General features: G+C 38.5%; 1 protein-coding gene across 1 annotated transcript in view; it reads right to left on the bottom strand.

Moving 5' to 3' along the window:
• Positions 1-20,314, bottom strand: part of MAOB (monoamine oxidase B) — a gene marked incomplete at both ends in the record, with an annotated part of 54,489 nt that extends 34,175 nt beyond the window's left edge. Inside the window, 4 exons of the mRNA XM_083361335.1 lie at positions 88-192; positions 4,001-4,138; positions 5,389-5,483; positions 20,260-20,314. Of these exons, the coding sequence (XP_083217461.1) occupies positions 88-192; positions 4,001-4,138; positions 5,389-5,483; positions 20,260-20,314 (393 nt within the window). The remainder of the gene's footprint in view (positions 1-87; positions 193-4,000; positions 4,139-5,388; positions 5,484-20,259) is intronic.
• Positions 20,315-24,795: the final 4,481 nt, after the last annotated feature.

Genomic DNA, 24,795 nt, shown 5'->3' with positions numbered 1-24,795 from the left:
TGTGTAGATTTCAGCTTCCAGAATTCCCCAGCCAGCATGTTGACTAATTACATCCTTATCTCAAGTTGCAACTTGTCCAAATCTTACCTCTTTCCCCATTTCATCCAGTGTTCTCCATAGATTGTTGTAGTCCAAATAAGTAATGGGATTCCACATTGGAGGGAAAGGCCCTTTGAAGGGATAAGATTTGCCCTATAAGGTTGATGAAAGAAGAAACAACTCAAAACTGATAGTTATTACATCTAGCTACAATTACAAAGTCCAGGAAAGGATGTGAATTCAAATGCACACATTTTCTATTATACTTCTGTATGGACTACAGTCAGAACAAGGAGAGCAAAACTCTCCTTTTCATATGCTAAGAAGTTGTATTAGAATAGTATCTGTAAGTGGCCAAGCTAGGTAAGAACAGCTTGAACAACTAAAAGAGCAAAGAGAGAACAGTAGAAACAGCAGGAAAATTCAAAGTCATGAAAAGGGGATGTTGAAGAAGTTGCAGTGCTCTCTTTCTGTGCTGCTTCCAGCTGTGACTTAGCTGTTTTCCAAAATGTTAGGAAATCATCTGGTTCTGTTCATTTCGAATCCAGACTTGACTATAAGTGATAGGATTATGCACTTGTGCCATCAAGTGATTGTTAGCAACCACATCTCTTGTGTCGTACCATCAGGTAGATTCAGCAACCACATAGATAGGAAGCCTATATGCCATCCACTTTTCTTACCCCAATCTCTTCACTGCAAATCCTGTCCTTTAAAATATACTTATACTCGCAGCAGTATTTTGGCAAAAGTAAAGGGAAAGAGCACAGTACATGAGATTTATCTGCTCTCCAGATCAGTACCTGATGCTATAGGATTTGGGAGCCTTTGGGAAATCAAGCGTTAATTAAGAAGGTTTACACTTCTATGTAAGAATACTTAAGAATTTTCCAGTTTCAGATAAATTCAGGATTATTGGAAATACAGTTCACACCAACTGGAAAACATTAGAATGAGTAGTCTCTATTTAGAACATTTCAGAAATGCTTATCATGGTCTAAGATAAGATAAGATAAGATAAGATAAGATAAGATAAGATAAGATAAGATAAGATAAGATAAGCCATATAAGGTAATGTATAAGGATTTTGTCCAGATTAGCCTTTTTGTTTCCACCAAAACAGCTTAATTGATTTCTATTCTTGATATAATTGGATTTGGTTAGGCTTTATCATAAGCATTTGATGAAGTGTCTGATTAAATTGACTAATTAAAAATACAAGTTAAGCATGATAATCATATGTTAATAAATTGATCACAGTATGTATCATTGGATAGAAAAGATTTTATGGGCCAGTGTTAGATCTCAGTTTATTTGGTATCTTTAATAATAATATTTGATAGAAGAGACACAGAATTATGTTCATTTAAATGTGCAAAAGTTCAGCTTTCCCCTTTTGACATCTTTATTGTATACTCAGGATTCTATAATCAGCGCAGCAAAATTGAAATCTTGGAGAGTCTTCAGAGGCCATAATGCCTTATACATGAAAGCCAGTTGGGTGATTTTGGCTAGTTACTCTCTCTAAGCCCAACACACCTCACATGTTTGTTGCTATGGAGAAAGTAGGAGAAGGAAGGTACATCCACTGCCTTGAATTATTTATAAAAATAATAAAGGCAGGATAATAGGTAAATAAATAACATAAGAAACCTCTCTGATAATAAGACAGTATCTAATAAAGAAGAGATTGCATTGCAACTAAGTTTTCATTTTCTTTTTTTAATATGGCTCTAACATAAATCTTTTTGGAATAAGGATATAAAAAGTCAGCAACTTTTTAACTATTTCTATTAACTATTAATTACTTTCCCAACCTAAAGGATCAATGTCAAAAAGTCAAACCTTCCTAGACATATGACATAGAAGAATCTTGGTTGCCTTTTGTCAGCATGAGACTGCATTTCTCTCTTACATCAGAATAGCTGCAGCTGATTGCCTTTTATTGTTTGCCCTGAGGTTAATGGCCTTGACACTGGTTGTTGGTGTTGAAATAAGGGACAACTCTGCACTGAAGACTATTGGCTTTCAGCTTATCTCTCACATGGGCATTAGTATATATTTGCAAGTTTACAGTGATTGCCAATGGAAGCAGTGGCAGCATCTAACCAGAGGCAATATTCTACAGGTTCAAGAGATATAAATATGAAGACATATAGATATAATAAATACATACAGTATATACAAAATCTTGTGATATTGATCCATAACTGCTTAATGAAAAATCTGATACCTGTCAAGTCAAGTCTGATAAGGCCGTACACAAAGTTCTTAGAAACAATAGATTGCTTATTACAGAATAAATAGAACATGTTCAAAACCATATCATCAAAGTTATAACTTACAAAGAGTTAATTCTGAAGAAGATTATTAAATCTGGGTAATTAGAATAATACATTCAACACAAAAAGAAGTGTCACAACATGAAAATAATATTGGTATTTACAAGTTTGATTAGAAAATATGGGGAAAGGTAAAATTTGGGAATTTTAAAATTTTAAAGCAGAATTAAAATGAATTCATAAAAGAAGGGTTTGATGAGAAATGTGTGGTGCAAATTTCATGACAATCTGCAGAGATTGGGTTCATGCTGAGCCTTTTAAAAAAGGCATATTGAGAAGTTAATTGGTTCATGAATTGATAAGATGATGTAGAAGTTCGTCTGAAAGTAGGCCTGTATTTGTCTGCTATGTTCTCTCCTCTAAAAACTGGCTTCATGTCATGGAAAATAATCCACTTATTTTAATTCAACAGTGGAAAAATACGGTAAGTATAGACGTTGATATTACCTGATGATACTGTTTTGGTGGTATACCAAAAGTGTTTGAAGAAGCTTGTCTATATTGCTTTCCTGAGTTTAAATTATGTAGGGGCCCCTGTGCTTTTGCCAGGATGAGATGAACTTTCAACTTTATTTTTTTTTAACTTATAAGATCTTAGCTTAGTTTTAAGAATTCATCTCAAGGGACCTATGCAATGCTAGAGAAGTGGGAGGGAAATTTACTGGTTATCACCATCTGTTATTATAGTTATTGTAAAATTCATGAGATTTGCTAAATACAATGTAATAGTCATAGTTGACATTTCTGCACTTCTCTAACATAAAGGTAAATGGTCAAATAATTATTACTAACCTTCCTCTATGAAAGAAAACAAACTAAATTTGCATAATAGGGAAATAAATCTGAGGTTTATACTAAACAATTATGTACTATGTCCCAAGATTGGTTTGGAGATATAGTTAAGGAAACTTTCCATAAATTTAAATTTCTCAATGTAGCCAGTGGTCTTTCTGCAAAAAGTTTGTTTTTACTAGGAAATTGCACTTTTAAATTATATACTACTAAATTTTTCTCCTTACTTTTTGAGAGAGAAAAAATGGAAAAATTCACTATCAAGCATAATTTTTGCCAATAAATTTTGGTGTGCAACATAAAGGTGGTCTGGAAGGCATAAAATTGGTATTGTGCACTATTTATAGCTCACTGATTTTTCTGAAGACAATGCATATATGGGGTTCTCTCCCCACATTTTATCCTTACAGAATGTACTATGGTTTGGACTGACAATTGGTGTCAGTGATATTAGCTAACACAATAATATTCATGACCAGAGGTCTATCAGTAAACAGATTTTATAGGAGATACCTCCAAAAGAAATAGCCAAAATATTTCTGCCAGCTAGCTGACCTATATATACACCCCAATTGTAGCTATCTTTTAATCTTTATGCTAAATAAAATATTCTGCCTACTTTGACTTCCTGAAATAATACAAATTGAAGAAAACTTTTGGAAATAATACAAATTGAAGAAAACTCAACTTCTTCAATTTCAGAATTCTCTCATATCTTGTTAAGCTGAATATTTAACAAACCATTACAAAATATAAACTTTCAAAAATTATTAAAGCTTTGTGAGTCTCCCACATCATAAAAGAAGTTAAGAAACAGTTGCTCTTACGTTGACGTGATGAATAAGATGCTCAACTTCGTTCACTTTGTAAGTCTCAAGTCCTAACTCTTTAGACAGCCGTAAAACACGATTTTGTGTGGGTCCCACATATGCTCCTCCCAAGTCAACATACTTGACATGCTTATTCTGGTTGAGAAAACAATAGCATATTAGTAAATGAATCAATGGGTATCATTAACATGAATGGAAAAAAGGGAAACGTGTCAATGTATCTATCATTGTACAACATCGATAATTTTTTGCATAATGATTACAATGTCCTATTTTGCTGGTCAGAAAGGTAATCTGCAAGGTAATCTGCAAGGTTCAGATCTTGGCTCAAAGAAGTATGATCCAATTTTGATGAAGCTGTTCATGCTTGGATATTTGTTATTTGTTTAACTGGTGTTTATAGTTATCCACTCAACGTATGATTAAGAGTAGCATACCTCATTAAAAACAAAAATAAATCCATAAGATTACATGACAAAAAGACAAAAAATATAAACAAACCAGAGATATATAGTCACATAAATTGCTGGGGGGAAAACCTCATCCAAAGCTGTATCTTTCCCAAATTCAACATTCGAATAAGAACCATTCTTTAATGCTCTCCTAAAGGCTTTCAGAATTGCTGTCAGGTAGATCTCAAGGGGTATGTTGGTCCATAGGGAAGGAACAGCAACAAAGAAAGCACATCTTCTGAATTCTGCCAGGTAAGATTGCCTGTATGACAGACCCTAGAGCATACTGACTCTTTATAAGACTTACTAGACAGATAGAAAAGATTCGAGACAGAAAGTTTTGCAAATAGCCTAACTCTATACCACAAAGATTTTCATAGGTAAGACCAGCAATCAGGAGTGAACTGGTAACCAATGCAGCTTATGAATTAGAACAGTAGTCCCCAACCTTTGTGGCTTGGTAGCTCAGCTGCGGGGGGGAGGAGAAGAGGGGAACCAGGCTGTGCAAGCAAGTCGAGCTGCATGCACATGCATGTGTGCCTGGCCACCACTCACGTGGCCTGGATGTGAACAGGCCATGGCCTGGTAATGGGCCGTGACCCGGAGGTTGGGGACTCCTGAATTAAAAGAGTTACATTGGGATAGTAAGAATTGCCCATAACTATCCATGCCACTGTATCCTGGATCAATTTAAAATCCCAAGGGGTCATCAAGGGCAACTCCATTAATAGAAATCTAATCATAAAGTGACTAAGGCATGAGTGACTATCAGCAGGGTTTCCTGATTAAAGGAACAGATGCAATTGGAACATAACATGGAGCACCAATCTGAACAGCAAAATAACTGGGGAACCCTACATTCTCACATTCTATAGTGGAAAATTACACACAGAAAGAAAGACATACAAACACATACATACACACAATACTTACTCTTACTGTATAAGTTCTGCCTCCAACCCTGTCTCGGGCTTCTAAGACTACAACATCCAATCCTGAGTCATGCAATAATTTCGCTGCAGACAAACCTAAACAACAACAGAAAGCTTCATTGCACAATGCCACAAAGATTTTCATAGCAATTTAAGTTTTGCAATAAATAAGCTACAAATAAAAAAAATGTGAAAAAATACTCTTTGGCATTAAATTAAGAATATAAGACCAAAATCTTAGACAGAAAGTATTTTCAAATTCTACTTCATTCTGATTTCAGTTGATAGAATCTTGAGGGCTTAGCATGAGACTTTTATTATGTAACTGTCTGTTTTAGTAATGAAGCTTTAAAACAAGTTTTCTGAATTTTGTCCTTCCCTATCTTTCCACTTCTTTTTCTCACTCTTTTTTCTCCTTAGTACATTTTGATAAGTAATGTAAGAACCGCCCCTACTGAAGCATGCTATAAACTTGATATTGTTCCAAGACCTAAAGGAATAAAGTTGGATTCAGTGGATATATTAAAATGTCTAACAATTTGAATATTTAACATAAAGAACAGAGTTAATTAATGTAAGTGTGAAGTACAGAACATGTAGTATTTAAGCTAATGATTTTCAGTAATGCTAGTATAACTTGAAATCCCACAGGGATCACCCAGGAACTCAGAGCTCTTCTGAGCTTACCAGCTATGGGAGGAGATGGTCTTTTTCCCAATTTTGGAATGACAAGCCAGAAAAGGAGTTCAAAAGGAGAAGGCTTGAGAAAGGTAGGAATAAAAAAGAGAGCTACAGGTGATACTGCTAATGTTGATAAGGATCTGCAATGGATCCTCAACTTTCCTGAAGGTGCCTGACAAGGTCAGATACCATGCTTTCACTGTAGAAAATGGAACTTTATAATAAATCCAATGTAACATTTTCTACAAGGGCATTTTTGTCAAAATCTGCACTTTAGGTAAAGATAAAGGTTTATTTATGACGTAGCATAAAGCAGAGGAGGGACATGGTGGCTCAGTGGGTTAGGATGCTGAGCTTGTCGATCAGAAGGTCGGCAGTTTGGTGGGTTGAATCCCGAGTGCTGTGTAACAGAGTGAGCGCCTGTTACTCGTCCCAGCTTCTGCCAACCTAGCAGTTCGAAAGCACGTAAAAATGCAAGTAGAAAAATAGGGACCACTACCGTGGGAAGGTAACAGCATTCCGTGCGCCTTTGGCGTCTAGTCATGCCGGCCACATGACCACGGAGATGTCTTCAGGCAAGCGCTGGCTCTTCACCTTTGAAACGGAGATGAGCACCGGCCCCTAGAGTTGGAAACGACTAGCACGCATGTGCGGGGGAACCTTTACCTTTACCTTTATAAAGCAGAGGTCCCCAACCTTTTGTGCACCAGGGGCCGGTTCTGTGGAGAGAGGTTTTTCCACAGACCAGAGCACATGGTTTTGTGTGCTGCCTGCATCCCGTGGATGGGGCTTTGCTTGTTTGTGCAGACCGGTTGCTGGCATGCCGCAGCCCAGTACTGGTCCACGGACCGGGGGTTGGGGAGCCCTGGCTTAAAGCATAGTAAAACAGACTGTCAAATGAAACCACCAAGTGCATTGTGGCATCTTAGTAGCTTTAACTTTGATTTTTCCAAGACAAATAGTAAAACAAATTCCACAGATTGATAACCATAGGTTTTATTTATACAAAGAATACAACATTTTTTCTTTTGTATTATGTTGCTTTATATCATGATACATTAAACTGTTTCAATTCAGTGATGTTTATATAATACAATTAAAATTATTAATATTTATTTTAAGAAGAGAAAAGAGAAAAGGTGTTTTTTCCAATAATAATTACAATTTAACAAGTCAATATTACAAGCATAAAATTATTTGGCTTGTTTATAAAAGGTGGAACATTAAAAGAAGAACCGCTACAACTCACATATAGTATGTCTTGTATAATAGAGGTTTTGGTCTTAACCCTAGTACTTAATATTAATGATTTCATTACATTACGATTTAGGGTGTGTGCTTGTTTGTGTGATTGTGTGTTAATGAAAAGGGGGAAAATAGATAACAGATCAAATTTAACAAGATTTAAAGTACCAAAAAGGGAAAGGAAAAAGGATTTCAAAAGAGAGAAAAGAACTACAGCAACATTTAGATGGAGGATAAGGCCAAGTCTCCAAGCTTTCTTAGGTAACTATGGCAACCTGTTTTCAAATAGCTTCCCTTTAGAAGATTACATTGCAGGAGATTGACATTCTATGGGCTTTTACAGAGCTGCAGAGCTTGTTCCCTATTCTCATAGGAATCTGTATTAAATTTAATGTGTGACTAAAATGTCAGCATCCATGACTGAGGATTTCATTTTTTTATTTGATAACATCAGACCTTACAGTCAACCACAACATTATTATAAAACTTGATAGATGGAAAAGTAAAATAAGAAAAAAGTTAAATCAATCCCCCCATACCTGACTCAATTCTATAATTTGATATATAATCAGTTTTGACTTACTGTGCATATAGAAACAAAGAAAATATTTTTGAGGAGGAAACGGGATTTGTTTCATGAAATAATTAGATATGCTCATAAAGACGTTTCTTTCATTCTACTCTCACATTTATTCATCCAACATTTGAACATGTGCAAAGATAGAACATGTCAACTAAAATGCTGGTTAAAATGAATTTCTGGTTAAACTTTTTAAATCAGTTAATCCTGGTCTACAAACTTGGTTCCTCTTAGGAAAAAAAGCAGAACTTCAGATGGTCTATTCTGTTTTTTGTTTTTGTTTGTTTTGTTTTTACTCAATTGTTTAGGATCTGAAGGGATTTACAGGAGGTCCAGCAACATATTCTGGACTTAAGACTTCCAAAGGGGCAGAATCATTTCTCACCAATGCCTATGGGGTAGGTCCTTTCTTTTCCTAAGTATCTGCATATCATTTCTTCTGTTTCTTACAGAAAAGCATTTAATCTCACCAGGCTTAATCTTTTACTATCAGTATTCTGGAATGGAGATTGAATAACTTTCTCTTCCAGGACTAAATCTGTCCTTTGTAGACGGTGTCACTGTATCAATGTCCCATGTTTGGCTGAACCAATCATGGCATTTTAAATTAATATCACCCTTCCTGTTCTATGGAAGAGAATTCATTTTTCCAATTTCCTGACAAATCCTTTGCAGGAGTACAGTACCTTCCCCCCAAGAGAAAGAAATACTTTGGAAATATATTTCCCTAAAGGATCTTAAAGGCAGAAAAGCAGGGCCAGGTTTTCTTAACAGCCCCAGTAGAAACTCAGGAAACCACATTTTAGAAATGCAGGTTTGATAATCCCATTAAGCCCCATTCATGAACAAATGCAGAAATCTTGGGGGCTCCATCACTGGAGATTTTAAAGAAGAGGCTAGACAATCACTTGTCTGAGATGGTATAGGTTCTCCTGCTTGAGCAGAGGGCTGGACTAGAAGACCTCCAAAGTCCCTTCCAACTCCTATTCTATTCTATTCTATTCTATTCTATTCTATTCTATTCTATTCTATTCTATTCTATTCTATTCTATTCTATTCTATTCTATTCCATTCCATTCCATTCCATTCCATTCCATTCCATTCCATGCTGTTCTAAATACCACAAGGCAGAAGCGCATTCAAGACAAAATATTTTGAAATCCCCTGCAGCAAAACTGACAGCTAACAATAGCAGAGTGATAGAATTAGAACCAGCAACCCCTCACCCAAGAAATCCAACACAGGAAGTAAGCCAACAGCCACAGCCCCAGAGAAGCAGGATATGACCTTTGGGACATAACAGGATTAATCCACCAATACCAAAAAGGACACACTCAAAACCTCAGGTCAAAGTTCATGCCACAGGAACAGGAACTCCAAACACAAATGCCCAAGAAGGTATTAAAAAGCCACCACTCCTAGCAACATGTGGTCAGCTGCTCCAGAGCCTCATGTCTTGTGGTTCTGCTCTTCAATAAACTACAACCTTCTTTCTAAAGCAGTCTCCATTTTGTTTATTCCCAGCTTGGACTGGACCCTGATGATGAAGACTTTTCTTTCAACACCTTAAAAGGCTTTTTTAAAAGATAGGAAAGAGTTATGGGAGTCAGAAGAAATATAAGGAAATACTGGGAATAATTAAATTCTGACAGATTATTTCTGAATTCAAAGAAAAATAGCTATGCATTTATTTTATTATTTTATTATATCTTTTGTTGTTTAATATTTTATGCAAAATTCTATGATCTGTTAGCATAAATAAAATTTTATTGACTCCTTAAACATATAATGAAAGAAAATTAAAAGCATTAAACAAATATATAGTAGTTGAAGGGTAGCATTAAGCTACTTCATTTTTCTATTATTTCTCTATAACTTTAGTTTAGATTCTTGGAGTGATACATATTATTTACAAAACTAGAGATGCATTAGGAAGATGTAACATCAAACTAATTTTATGTAGCCTTCAGAAGCATCTAATGTTTCATATTACTGCTGGTCCACCTTTCCTCTATCAGGAATAATTCCATCCTAGACTGATTTTTTTCCCATTAGTCAACTTCATAAGAAAGTTGATCCAAAACCTTGATTCAGAATGTTAATTCCTAAGAAAAACCTTATGGCAGCTTTAAACGGACAGATAATCTATCTTCCTTAAAAAGTTTAAGGGCCCAGAGCAGCTTCATACATTTTACTGAAGAGAAGAGAAACATACGAGAAAGCTGTGCTTTCTTTCCTGCACTTGTTCAGAAATTGTAGAACAGCTCATGTACATTTTACACTCTTGGGAAATAAGTTTGCATTCTGTCATTATATGCGAGATATAAGCATTTATATGTAAGGGAATTGTACGGGTTAAGTTAAGTGTACTTTAAATATCTTTGGGAAAGAAAAACAGATAACATTTGCATTTTCTCTGTTCTTCAGAGCAACTCTTACTTACAGTGTAATAAATAATTTTATTTGTTTAATGTTCAACAAAGCAGCAGGAACCATTTTTAGTTTTAAAATCTTAGAGAAGAGCTATATCCAGATTATTTTCATTCACAGGATTTCAATTAATATGCTTAGTAAAATATCTACTGCTTTATCTAGACAATAAAATAAATCATGGGAAAAATGAAATGGGAAAAGCTAAGACTTCAAAGCTTTACAAAAGGCTAGGAGGGTAGCCTTCAGGCGGGAGAGTGTTCCACAGGGCAGGGTTAGGGGCTGGCACAGTAAAGGAATGCTTCTTAGCTCCCATTAGATGATAATATTTGGAGTAGGCCCTATCTGACCTGGTAGGATGGGTATATGTCCTTAAGAAAAAGTGGTCCCGCAGATAATCTTACCCTCTGCCACATGTATACATTACTTTCCCGCCTTCCAGAAGAAACAGGAAAAAAGAAGAAAACAAAGAACCAAGAGTGGAAACAGGATACTTTTTTTCTATAAGCTATAGTGAGAAGGGACATGGTGGCTCAGTGGGTTAGGACGCTGAGCTTGTCGATCAGAAGGTTTGCAGTTTGGTGGGTCGAATTCCGAGTGCTGCGTAACAGAGTGAGCGCCTGTTACTCGTCCCAGCTTCTGCCAACCTAGCAGTTCGGAAGCACGTAAAAATGCAAGTAGAAAAATAGGGACCACTGCGGTGGGAAGGTAACAGCGTTCCGTGCACCTTTGGCATCTAGTCATGCTAGCCACATGACCACGGCGACGTCCTCGGACAAGCGCTGGCTCTTCGGCTTTGAAACGGAGATGAGCACCGGCCCCTAGAGTCGGAAACGACTAGCACGCATGTGTGGGGGAACCTTTACTTTTACCTTTTTATAGTGAGAAGGGAAGGAGAGAGAAAGGGAGGAAGAGCTACAAGGAAGAAGTAATCAATGGGGAGGGGAAGTTATTTCTAACATTTGGGCCTTACAACAGTGGGTTATTTACTTATTTATTTTCTATAGTCGCTCATCTCAACCCAGTGACTCTGGGAAACAAGCAATTACTTAACAGAACAATAACTATTGTTCAGAGTCATCTTTACTGCAGAAGTTGTAACTGTTTTCACTTTCCACTCATCCCCTTGTCTTCAAAAGCTTTTTCTCATCAGTAAATATGCCCTTCCTCATTACTCGAATAATTATTCAGTGCAGACTCATCTTTCTATCAAGTATGTTAGGATTTGGTAAGCCACAAGTCCCTAACTCTGTTAAGAGGAACCCTACACGGATCACCGTTTTTACCAAAACCTTTTCTGATAAATGTACCAGGAGCTCAAACCAATTCCCTCTGTGATCAAAACCAGACCTGATTACATCTCTTACATGCTGCCTTAATGTCTGAGTCAACTGCTTCCTTGAAAGCATGACCATCATCTTTGCAGAGAGACTAAAAAAATGTGATGCCTAATGAGAGAACAAAATGGGAAAACCTTTTTTATTTGCAGGTAAGACAGCCAATTCCCTTAAGCTTAGGGGTTTTTTTATATAGCCCTAATATCCATTGATTGCATTACTCTGTCTGTGATTTGGATTTAATAACATTGAGATAATTAAAACAGTGAACACAATACAAATAATCGGATTACTGAACTGCTATTGAGATATTGAACTTGGCATTAGGCACCTTTATGGCCCTTCCTGTTAAATAATCAGTTACGTTTTTGTTAATGACACCAGAATTACTCAGTTTCACATTCCATTTCTCAGTTTCCAAATTGTTTCTTTATGTTCTTGGAAGTTGTATTGCCTTTAGGTAAAGGTAAAGGTTCCCCCACACATGCGTGCTAGTCGTTTCCAACTCTAGGGGCCGGTGCTCATCTCCGTTTCAAAGCCGAAGAGCCAGCGCTTGTCCGAGGACGTCTCCGTGGTCATGTGGCCGGCATGACTAGACGCCAAAGGCTTACGGAATGCTGTTACCTTCCCACCGTAGTGGTCCCTATTTTTCTACTTGCATTTTGACGTGCTTTTGAACTGCTAGGTTGGCAGAAGCTGGGACAAGTAACAGGCGCTCACTCTGTTACGCGGCACTCGGGATTCGACCCGCCAAACTGCCGACCATCTGATCGACAAGCTCAGCGTCCTAACCCACTGAGCCACCGCGTCCCTCTGTATTGCCTTTATTTACAGGTAAATTGTTGCATAAAGAGAGGCAGGAAGGCAACAACAGCTTTGGAATCAGAAACTAATGGTTCAAAAACAATTTAATTCATCATAAATTAAATTAAATATCATGAAAAAGAACAAAAAGAATGAAAGAATGTTTTCTACTTTTATCCATATGCTTGATGAGATAAATATTTCCCATCAGAGACATGGCCGGGGGGGGGGGGAGAGAGAATAAACTTTTTTAAAGCCAATGTTTTACTTTGCTTTAGATTATATCATTAATTTCTCTATCAATTCACCATTTGCAGGAAAAAAAGAATTGCAACGCAGTCAGTCAACAGTTTAGTTTCAGAAGAAAATGCATGCATTTTTAATATTTAATTTCAAATGTCAAAAATTATAAAATTAGTCGAGGAAGCATGTAGTTTGTACTTCTACATAGATGTACAAATCACACTACACATTCACATGCTGGGGATAAGGAATGTAATATAAGAATTGTAACATTGGATGTCACTCTTATGCACAATAAACTTGTGATTTTTCTTACATAGGTATTGAGAAAAAGGGGCAAAATGGAACTTGCTCAGTAAATGAATCCTTTTATGTCTCCTTCTTTTCATGGGATCCTGATAAATTTTTACATAAGACATAGGAGTGGTTGAATTGAGAAGTTTGCACAGTCCCAAGGGTGCTTTTTCAAAAGGCAACTGGAGTTTGTTACCTTTTGAAGGCCAGTCCTGTTGCTTTTTGAAAAAACACCTTTGGGACAACTATGATCTGGATGACTGAAAATCTCCATGAACATTAAGCCTGCTCAATGTGTGCATATACCTCTAGCAATTAAAAACCTTGTTTTTTCCAGAGTGGAGAAGGTGACTATGAATTTATGCCACGTATGAATTTATTTTATCCAGCTCGGTACATTCAGTGGGAAACAAAAGGCTCATTAATTTGGGGGAAAATGAGGTGGGTTGGTGGTCAGGAGTGTCTAAATTATTTTCTGACTCATATGATTATTCATATTGCCTCTACTGGAGGGTGAGAATATACATCCTGCTAGAAAACAATGAAAAGGGAGAAAGAGAAAGAGAGAAAGATGGAGAGAGTGAATTCACTGTAATGCATCCGGTAATTTGATCTGATGCCTCAGAAAACAGCTATATGAAACTTGCTTCAATATCTGAGTTTGTTAGCAGGGATTAAAATCTAATTGATCTTGATGTGTATGAGCTGTGTAAGCAATTACACTGTGTGGCATGAACTGTTTGATCAGCTGTTTCATAGTGCTGTAAGCCAAGCAGATCTTATCTGACCTGTTTAAATCATGTACAAATAGCAGCTGTGGGTGACAGGCCAGAAGATGCATGAAAGAAGTCCATCTGAAATTGTATAATATAATGGATCTATTTCGGCAGATGGTAGCGCCTAGTCTAAGTAGGCATGTTTAGTACTTGGACACATTCAGAGAATGCCAGCACTAAAGACTAGATTAATATCTTCCAGTGTTAGTAACTTGAAGATGTGTGAATTCAATTCCCAGAATTCCTGGGAAAGCATGAGCATGCTGGGAGTTGAAGTCCAACATTAAATTGCCAAGATTGAGAGTATTGGCCAACACTCCAGAAGATAGCTTAAGATAGAGAAGGATCTTGAGAGACTTCAACTTTGGGTCCTATCTAACAAAATGAAATTCAGTGGTGGAAAAAAGTAAGGTTTTACATTTAGGCAAGAAAAACCAAATGTACAGTTACAGTACAGGTGGCACCTGGCTCAATAATAGTAATTGTGAGGGATTTTGGAGTCCTAGTGGACAATCAATTAAATATGAGCCAGCAGTGTGCTGTAGCTGCCAAAAAAGCCAAAACAATCCTAGGCTGTATTAACAGAGGGACAGAATCAAGAGCATATGAAGTGTTTATGATACTTTATGGATTTCTTCATAAGACCATACTTGGAATACTGCATTCAGTCACCACAATGTAAAAAGGTTGTTGAGATTTTAGAAAGAGTGCAGAAAAGAGCAACAAAGATGATTAGGGAATTGGAGATTAAAACATATGAAGAACAGTTGCTGGAATAGGGTATGTCTAGTTTAATGGGGGGAAAAGGACTAGGGGTGACATGATAACACTGTTCCAATATCTACAGGGTTGCCATAAAGAAGAGAGAGTCAAACTATTCTCCAAAGCACCAGAAGGCAGGACAAGAAGCAATGGATGGGAACTGATCAAGGAGAGAAGCAACCTAGAACTAACTAAGGAGAAAATTCCTGACAGTTAGAACAATCAATCAGTAAAATAACTTGTCTCCAGAAATTGTGAATGCTCCAACACCGGACATTTTTAAGAAGAGACTGGACCCATTGGACTAGAATACCTCCAAGATCCCTTCCAACTCTATTATTCTGTTATTCTGTTCTTACTTCCAATGTCAAGTTATTAAATAGTGTGACCCCCTGGAACACTATTCCAGAGACTACAAAATTGTACCTTTAACTTCTTTCACTAAAGTATTGTGCAAATACTTGCAATAGAAAACAATCCAAACTTCAAAAGAGCTGACTTTAACAAACTCAGAGAGAACCTAGGAAAGATCCCATGGATGAAACTCCTAAAGGGGAAAACAACCGAAGAAGCATGGGAAATTCTGAAAAATATGATCATAAAAGCCCAGACCAGCACAATACCACTGAAAAAGAAAAACAAGAAATTCAAGAAGAAACCAGCATGGTTGCACAAAGATGTCTCTGACAAACTGAAAGACAAAAAGGACAAGTAAAAAAATGGAAAGAAGGGCACATAACTAAGGCCAATTATCAGCAGACAGCCAGAACATGCAAAGATGAAGTCAGGAAAGCAAAGGCTCATAATGAACAAAGACTTGCAACAGAAATCAAGGATAATAAAAAAAAAGTTTCTTCCAACATATGAACAAGAAAAAAGTCAAGGAAACTGTAGGTCCACTAAAGAGAGAAGATGGCAAGGAAATAACAGGCAATGGGGAAAGCAGAGCTGCTTAACTCATTCATTGCATCAGTCTTCACACAAAAAGAAACTATAGCCCAACATACAAAAAAAAAACCACTGCAAAAGACAAACTAGAAACAAAAAATAAAATAAGCATCTTAGGCCCAGTACTGTACTCTTCAATATCTTCATAAATGACTTAGATGAGGGAATTGAATCAAATTTGCAGATGACACCAAACTGGCAGGAGTAGCCAACACCCCAGAGGACAAACTGAGGATCCAAAAAGATCTTGACAAACTCTATTCTATTCTATTCTATTCTATTCTATTCTATTCTATTCTATTCTATTCTATTCTATTCATTTTATTCTCATATGACATACACTTTTTTGGATTCCAATATAAGTTGGATTCATAGATGGTTTTTTCAGAGGCAATGCATGTCATGCTCAGTGTATCATCTGTGCTTCTTATTAGCATATGTTATCTTGATCCAGTATACAGCACCATTACTGGAGCGCAGGAAAGGTGAACATGTAACATGAGGAGGAGATCTACTTGGTTAAAAATATCCAGGAATGAGAATTAGAAAAATACTGAGCACAAATCTTCACAATGTTTGGAGCCCTGTAAATATTTCAACTAAAGTCATCAAATTTGCCCACTAAATAACAATATAAATGGAAACAGTGTACTCTATAATGAGTATTGTTGGTATAACTTTTGAAAATCCTCATGCTTGAGATTTTTTTATTTTTTTTGTAGGATCCACACTAAACTTAGAAAAACCTTATTCGCCTTGCTGAGATGGTTAGGAAAAGACAAATCTACAACACACTCTACATGGGGCTACCCTTGAAGAGTATTCAGAAACTACAGCTGGTGCAGAATTCAGGGGTGCAGGCAGCTTTTGGGGCCCCAAGAGTGGCCCAGGTAACCCACAGCTCCATGAGCTGCACTGGCTGCCAGTCTGCTTCTGGGTGCAATTCAAGGTGTTGGTAATCATCTTTAAAGCCGTCTATGGCATGGGCCCAGGCTACTTGAGAGACCGTCACATCCCAGTGGGATTGGCCCACCCCATCTGTCCCAGCAGAGGAGGCATGCTGTGGGCCCCATCAGGCAGTGTATTATGGCTTGGCAGAGTCCAGGAGAAGAAGCTTCTCTGTCATCACTCCTGCCCTTCGGAACATCTTGCCTCTTTCCCCACTAGTATTTTTGAGTGATATCACAAAGATTTGACAATCCCAAAGTTCCCCCCAAGATTGTGATGCTGATATCAGCTCATGATTTCTGCAGAATAAAGCATCACCTTGTGTACTGCAATAAGGCTAGTTTTCCTCTTAATCTGACTGCCATAGCATAGTTTAAAAGTATATAATAAATACTTTATTATTTATGTATACTTTCAGGAGGAGGAGGAGGAGCAGGAGGAGGAGCAGGAGCAGGAGGAGGAGGAGGAGGAGGAGGAGGAGGAGGAGGAGGAGGAGGAGGAGGAGGAGGAGGAGGAGGAGGAGGAGAATGTATCTGTATAACTTCTTATTTGTGCAGTTCTAAATGGCATTATTGAAAATTCTGCAGGTCTGAGCTTCCCTGCAGCAACATAAAATAACAAGAGACGTCAAATTTGATTTTTGTTGATTGTTTGCCAGCATGGGTAGCCCACAACTTACAACCATTCATTTCATCACCATTTAAAGTTACAGCAGCACTGACAAGGTGACTTATGACCATTTTGACACTTGTGATTGTTGCAACATCCTCAGGATCAAAATTTGAGTGCTTGGCAACTGGCATGTATTTATGGAAGTTGCATTGTCTTGACACACAAAGTCAACGGAGGAAGCCAGACTTGCATAACAACATTATTCACTTAACAATTGCAATAGTTTGCTTAGCAACTATGAGAAAAAAGTTTGTAAAATGAGGCATAACTCACCTAACATCTGCCTTGCTTAACAATAGAAATTTTGGGCTCAGTTGTGGTTGTAAGACATGGACAACCAGTATTTCTGGATCAATCACTTCCCATTATTTTCTCCGATGAAGAGGCAAGGTTATTAATTCAGCTCTAAGGGCCCAGCTGGCTATACAACCATGGCAGAGCCTGCCCCCTCCCTCCTCCTCTGTGGCTATTTCTGACCTGGTTTCTGTGTACAATCTGTTTGACATTACTCAGTAATCTGAACAAGTGTCAGACACATGTTTATGCTCAGGAGTTCCCATCATAATTTTCTTTGTTTCATGTTATTTTAATGGGATGTAGGCAGGAGGGGGCCAACAAATCAATCTAGAGAAGTAAAAACCTGAAATTACAAAACTGTGCAATAACATTACATCTAATTTCTTCCTCAGTACTGATATGCCAAAGCAAGACAGCAGCAAAGCCAGGTGAGAAGAACAATCAGCATTTCTGTACGGACTGACACATTCAAATCAACACATTACAGTTTGGCAGAGAGTCACAACAGAGGCTCTCTGTTCATGGATAATCAATACCATGGAGGCATTTATGCTGGAGAGATGAGTTGTGTTTTAAATCAATATATGAGGAATGGGCTTAGACTAGGACTTTCATGTTCATAACTGTGCACATGACTTTTCAACTAAATCAGAGATGAGACTGATGCTATAGTGCCAGACACTTCAAATTTTATATATTGATATGTTTTGAATGAAAGAGCAGGCTAGGATAAAAGAAAGCAGGTTCAAATTATCTTAAACAAACTTAACTCACTGTGTTATTGTGCAAATTAAATGAAAATGCCTGCTACTCTGATCTCCATGAAGGAAAAATCGGATAAAAGGCTTGTTTGACTTCCATCTGCTACTTAATAATCTTAGCTCGTTCTGTTGCTAGCCAACAAAAAGACCTTTCTTTTTTATTTTAACTCTTGAGTTAACATTAAGAGTCATTGTTGTTACAGAAGGTTTCAAATCTAATCTAAAACTTCACTTTTGGATGAACATTTGTTTTCCAGTTGTCCATGATCAAACAAGGTCATAATAATGTTCCATAAATCTTTTTTAATAAATGATAGGAATGCTTAACTAATGCTTTCCCAAAAGTATAATATCTTAGCTAACACATATTGCAACACCTGAAAAGTATGCCAACATGAACAATCAATGGTACAATTATTTTTGCAACATCTTTCCATAGAAGCATCAATATTTTATTAAATTAACTAGCTCACTTATAACAAATAATGCCAGAATAGCAGATTCTCCACTTTTGCTATATATCACATTGTCCAACATAAACTCTCAACCAAGAAATCAGAAAAAAAACAAGGTGAGCAAGTCTACTTAGGTATTAATCTTTTCCAAAGTGGTGCCCTTCAAATGTTGACTGGGAATGTTGGGAATTCCCAGAGGGTACTAGGATTGGGGATATGTATAGTAGCCATTTCTAAGCTAAATATTGTGGGCATTTGCCAATTGCATAGTAGAAATACACCCAATGTAGCTTCTCTATTATTGTATAGCCATGGAGGAGAAAATGAACTTCTATGTGTTATACATTTAAGATATAGAAATCCAAGTCAAAAAAGCATTGCAGAATGCTACTTAGCTGAGTAAGTAACATAGAACTACGGAATTGATAGAAATCAGTTGGATTGCACCATTAAATCAGATTGGAAATGGATAGTGCCATCTTAAATGTCAGAAGTCATTCCCACTGAATTCATTTATTCAAGTCAATGTGAGGTGGGGGATAAGTATCTATGCTTATTATTTATTCTAGAGTATTTTAATGCCAACCACTCTATGTTCCCTTAAAATGACAGATATACAATTAAAACAGATGGTAAGGCAAGAGGAAATACTTTAACAAGCATAGTTTGATTATTACATTGGGAGTAATAATAAGTAAAGGTTTAGAAGCCCTTTGTGACCTCCCATTGACCCTTCTGCTATATTTATTCATTTATTTATTTTGTCATTACTGAATAATGCTGCCAACAGCTGAAAAAAGCACAAAACTATTTTAAAGGAACTTAATGTCTATTAAGTGCTGGCGAAGAGGATGGGTTGCACTCTCAAGACACTCAAAAGGCATCTGAAGTTCTGGTTCTGTTGTATCCGGTAAATCAAAGAAAGACGTGGAGCCCAAGTGTCTGGAACAAATGGTGTTTGTGGCCAGCCCAGATGTTTGTGGCTTATGGTTAGTATCTAGAGATCAGATGGATATGTAGCCAGAAAGATTGGTAGGGTGGAGACGTACAGTACATGCAAATATACTCAGAGCTTTGGTTAGGTCTGCCGGCACATAGTATGTAGATATGTTAGGACAGTGTCCTCCAGAGACCTTGAAACCTAAATTGCTTGGAGGATTAAGGGGCCCCGAGTTTACACATGACTCGAGTGCACCAACTTGAAACAAACCATTCCCGTTTTTAATCTTTCTTACTGCGCGGCGATTTAATCCCGGATTCGTTGCCTGCGGTCAAAGGAGTTCTTTGCGAGCAGGTTGAGGAAAAGAAGCGTGACCCAGAACAGCCTCCGCTTGCCACTCCGGAGGAGAATGGCGTTCAGCTGTGCGCCAGGCAACAGAGAAGGGCACGGCGCTCAGGGCGGACCTACACGGCTGACCGGTGGCGCCTCTCCGGCTAATGCGACTGCATTTCCACCCCAGGACGAAACCTAAGAACAATCCCTTCGGTTCAGCCCTCCGCCGAAACGAACCACGAGCCAATTCGGCCAACCTTGGGCCCGATCCCCCAGAAGAGTCCGACTCCCTGCCCTTCTGTCCGCCAGCACCTGCCTGGGGGACGTCGGCAGCCCGCCCTCCCGCTGGCGCCTCCGCTGACTTACCCGAGATGCCTCCTCCGATCACGACCACGTCGCACTTCTGGTGGTCGCTGCTCATGATGGCTGCTCACCGGCTCCAACTGTCGCGGGTTGTTCCTGTAGCCGCAGAGGCTCCTCGCCGACTGCCAGCCCGACCCAGTGACAGGGGCAGCCGTTCCGTCGAGCGACACCCACCCCTCCTTTGGCTAGCTCAGCGGGGGACTCCGCCCGCTGCTGGCAAAGGGCGGCCCAGCCTGTGTGGCTCAGCCAGGCAGCTTCACCGGAGCGGACGCTCCAGAGTTGCTCCTATCCCTGCCGCCCCTGTAGTTCCCCGGCGGCGGGGATATGGCCGCTGCTTAAGGCAGGAATCACCAGGCAGGGAATCAGTAAAAGGAAGCCGACGGGAGAAGCAGACAACGTGAAGGCTTCACCTGTTGAATGGTTTGCATGCCCTGGTGCTGTGACAAGTTTTTTTTTCCTTAAAATATCTCCTGAGGGAATAACGGGTCTGACACCTACCACTGGAGTGATTCTTGCCAAAAGTACAGCGTAGACATTCAGCCTCTTACATGCTTCTGTTACACTCACAGACACACACACACACACACACACACACACACACACACACACCACAGGGATCCATGCAAAACGTCTCTGCATAGCTTTCTTTCACAATAAGCCTGTCAGTCCAATTTCTATCCAATTTTTTTCTGCTGTCATTCTATTTTACCCCGTTGACCATTGCACACGTGTGCGTCTACTGAAATCCAATGGGCATTCAGCTTCATTTCGGTGCGTTCATACTGAATGTAAGCATTCTTTACAGTACAGTGAGTACTTTGCTTGACTTGACTTTCATGGAAGCATTTAATTGATAGATGGGGTGTTAATTTATAATCTTTAAAAACTGCTTTTCCAATATATGGTTTGGAATACATAGTTTTCAGTGTTTTAATGTAGTAAGCATTGATTTTAATTGCAAGATAATATATAATTGCAATATAATAATGGAAACAGTCACTTAATGATGGTAGAGGCCAGGAAGGCCTGGAGGAACGTTGTCCATGGGGTCGCGATGGGTTGGACATGACTTCACAACTAACAACAACAACAAACGGAAACAGTCACTTAATTTCCAAAATTAATTTAAACCTGTACAACCACAATCCAAATCACCTATTGAACCACCAAAAATTACCCTTTGGTTTTCTGATTTATACTTGTTTTTGTTGTTACTATTATTGGTTCATTGCATAGACAGCCAGATGTTTTTGACTGGATTTGACATTTTTATCCACCTATCGAGTCCTTCCCAAGGACCTGGAATAGTCAGGTGTTGATGTTTGATGGTGTTACAGATATCATCCTAGGATGTAAGCTATTCCATGTTAAGCTGCCTTTTACAATTGACTGATGGTGAATTTGTCAATGCCGATGGTATTGGTGCTGCATCCAAGGCACGTATTACTATTGACAGTGCTTTTTTTGTAAAAGAAAAAGGTGCCGGAACTCACACATGTCATACAACCCGCCTTGCCTATCCTACAAGGTACAATCCAAAAAAGGTGCCGGAACTCCGTTCTGAGCGTTCTATGAGAAAAAAAGCCCTGACTATTGATATTACATCTGCTTACTTTTGCCACAGTCATTCTATTTCTAGTTGCAGGTCTTCTGTTCCCTATCAGTGGAATGTGGCAAGAGACCATTTTCAAAACTAAGGAGCTGGATACAACCATTTTATTTTTTCCTAAAGACAAGATATAACTGATACTGAAAGTACCAACACTGACAATTGAATTCTTGAGACTGATCTTCACCCGCAGATCTTAGACGAAAGCATCTGGGCTAATTTCTTGCTTCCTTTCCATTTCTGGATTTTTGCATCTTGCTCGATTAATAATTCTGATGAACTTGCATGCTCATTTGTGACCATTTGAATAGCTCACATTGTCATTTTGGATTTTGGAAGATACAATGCCCTGTGCATATTTAAAAGGTAAAGGTTCCCCCGCACATGCATGCTAGTTGTTTCTGACTCTAGGGGCCGGTGCTCATCTCCGTTTCAAAGCCAAAGAGCCAGCGCTTGTCCGAGGATGTCTCCGTGGTCATGTGGCCAGCATGACTAGACTCCAAAGGCGCACGGAACGCTGTTACCTTCCCACTGTAGTGGTCCCTATTTTTCTACTTGCATTTTTATGTGCTTTCGAACTGCTAGGTTGGCAGAAGCTGGGACGAGTAACAGGTGCTAACTCTGTTAGGCGGCACTAGGAATTCAACCCGCCAAACTGCCGACCATCTGATCGACAAGCTCAGTGTCCTAACCCACTACTTCTAGGTTAAAAAAAAAAATAGAGCATAGGACTAGTTATGCACCAGCTACAATGTTCAAATTAAAAGACTTCCGGAAAATTTTAAAACTTGATGGGAAGAGCAGTGTGATAATAGTAAACAGACTGCTAGTGTTCTAAATTATCTAATTCAGGTATAATTTTAATTTTTGCAAAACTCTGATATTTTTTTGGAGGCAGCTGGATAATTCTGGTATACAGGTGGTATACAGTTAAAGGAAAGAAAGATTAATTAGCAGCAGGAAGACTATACCCCCAAATTCTTACAACAGCATCTCCATCATCATTGGATCGCAACACCCAGTAAAATATTCAGGTCTTCAATAGTTTCCAGAATATTATCAGGGTGGGAACTGTCAAAGTCTCTGAAAGGATATTGTTCCATGAAACAGGTACCAGGAAAAGGGAAGCATTTTTCCTGGATCCTACTAGTTTTATTGATGGAACCCAAAGCATGCCCACTCTGCCCAGTCTCACCAGTTTAACAGAAACAGCTGAGAGATAAATGGTCCTCAATAACCCGGCTCTATGGCATGAGGGGCTTTATAGCAGATAGTTTTCTTTCCAGCAGACCCAGCTTGAAACATAATAAATCTTTTTTCACCTTTATGGAAAAAGTTGAGTTGATTTATCATGGCAAGAGTGCAACACATTCTGATATTCTTGCATATCTTCCAAAGCATTTGGGAATCCAAATGGGCTCCCAGAGAAATCCATTTAACTTCTTCAAGCTAAGTTTGCAGAAAGAAGGCTCCCAATTTTGTATTATGTTCTCTAGATGATGACCTCGTCATAATGACCATGGCCCTATTTTAGTGTTACCACAAACACATCAATGAAATATAAATCTACAGAGACATGGATGGATAATACACAGTGCTTTTTTTGTAAAAGAAAAAGGTGCTGGAACTCACACATGTCATACAACCCGCCTTGCCTATCCTACAAGGTTCCATCCAAAAAAGGTGCCGGAACTCCGTTCTGAGCGTTCTATGACAAAAAAAGCCCTGATAATACATATATATTTAGTTGACAAAATAGAAACAAAATTCTCTCTCTCTCTCTCTCTCTCTCTCTCTCTCTCTCTCTCTCTCTCTCTCTCTCCTCTCCCTCTCCCTCTCCCTCTCCCTCTCCCTCTCCCTCTCCCTCTCCCTCTCTCCCTCTCTCCCTCTCTCCCTCTCTCTCTCTCTCTCTCTCTTTCTCTCTCTCCAAATAAGTCTGCTGAAAGCAGATTGCTTTCATCTCTCAAGCATTTTCAGATCTGCCTTAATATAAGAAATAGGCAAGCCACAGACCTTACTTTATCAGCTGCCCTGGTGCTTAGCAACTATCTATTCCACTCCAAAGCATCCATTTATAGGGTGGCTTCTTGCGTGATCTTTTAAAGATACAAATACTCTTTTGCCAAAACAAGTAGTCATGTCTGCAGTACGGCAGAAGAAGGAGTCCTATGAATTTGAATAAAATTGTGATCAGGAGTGTTCAAGCAAGATAGTGGGGACAGGTATTCTATATAAAGCCTGACTTGTAATTCTCTTTATATCCTTGAGGTATAACCAAATATTTATAAAATCGACTGAAGCAATATAAGCAATAGTAACCTGCTTGCCCAAGTCACTGTAGAACACAGGCAAAGATTGCAAAAATATATAAATACCAGGGCTTGCCAGGAGATTATTGGTCTCTCTCCCTGCATTTTCTTCCCCCTGAAACAAGACAAAAGCTTGAATTGGTCAGCAGACCACATCTCGTCCAATATGGGTGGTTGAGTCAAAGTGGTTGAGTTGAATTGAAATCCATTGCTACTAGCTGGCAAGATTACCTGGTTATATGACGCACGCATAGCACATCATGCATAGTCACAATACAGTACACTGATCTCCAGTATTTTATATTATTTTTTTGCATTCGATCCCTCAGCAAGGCAAGTGGAAAGCATCCAATAACAAAATAGCAAACTTTATTCATTTTTATGTTTCCCCCTTAAATATATTATTGTGGTTTTTTTGAAGTCAGTGTTTATTACAGTGTGAGTGTAAAATCCACCAGCACAGTAGACCCCTCAGGATACATAGAAGACAGTATAGGGCTAGGCTGCCCCTTTAATGTCAAAATCTTTTCACAATAAACTTGAAATCACAACACAGAAAATAAAACCACGCACAATCTGGAATTCGTTATTTTTCCTTTCAACTTATCCAACCCAACAGTA

The sequence above is a fragment of the Vipera ursinii genome (genome assembly GCF_947247035.1).
Source record: "Vipera ursinii genome assembly, chromosome: 4".
Taxonomy (NCBI): Eukaryota; Metazoa; Chordata; class Lepidosauria; order Squamata; family Viperidae; genus Vipera; species Vipera ursinii.
This window is presented reverse-complemented; position numbering and strand designations above follow the sequence as displayed.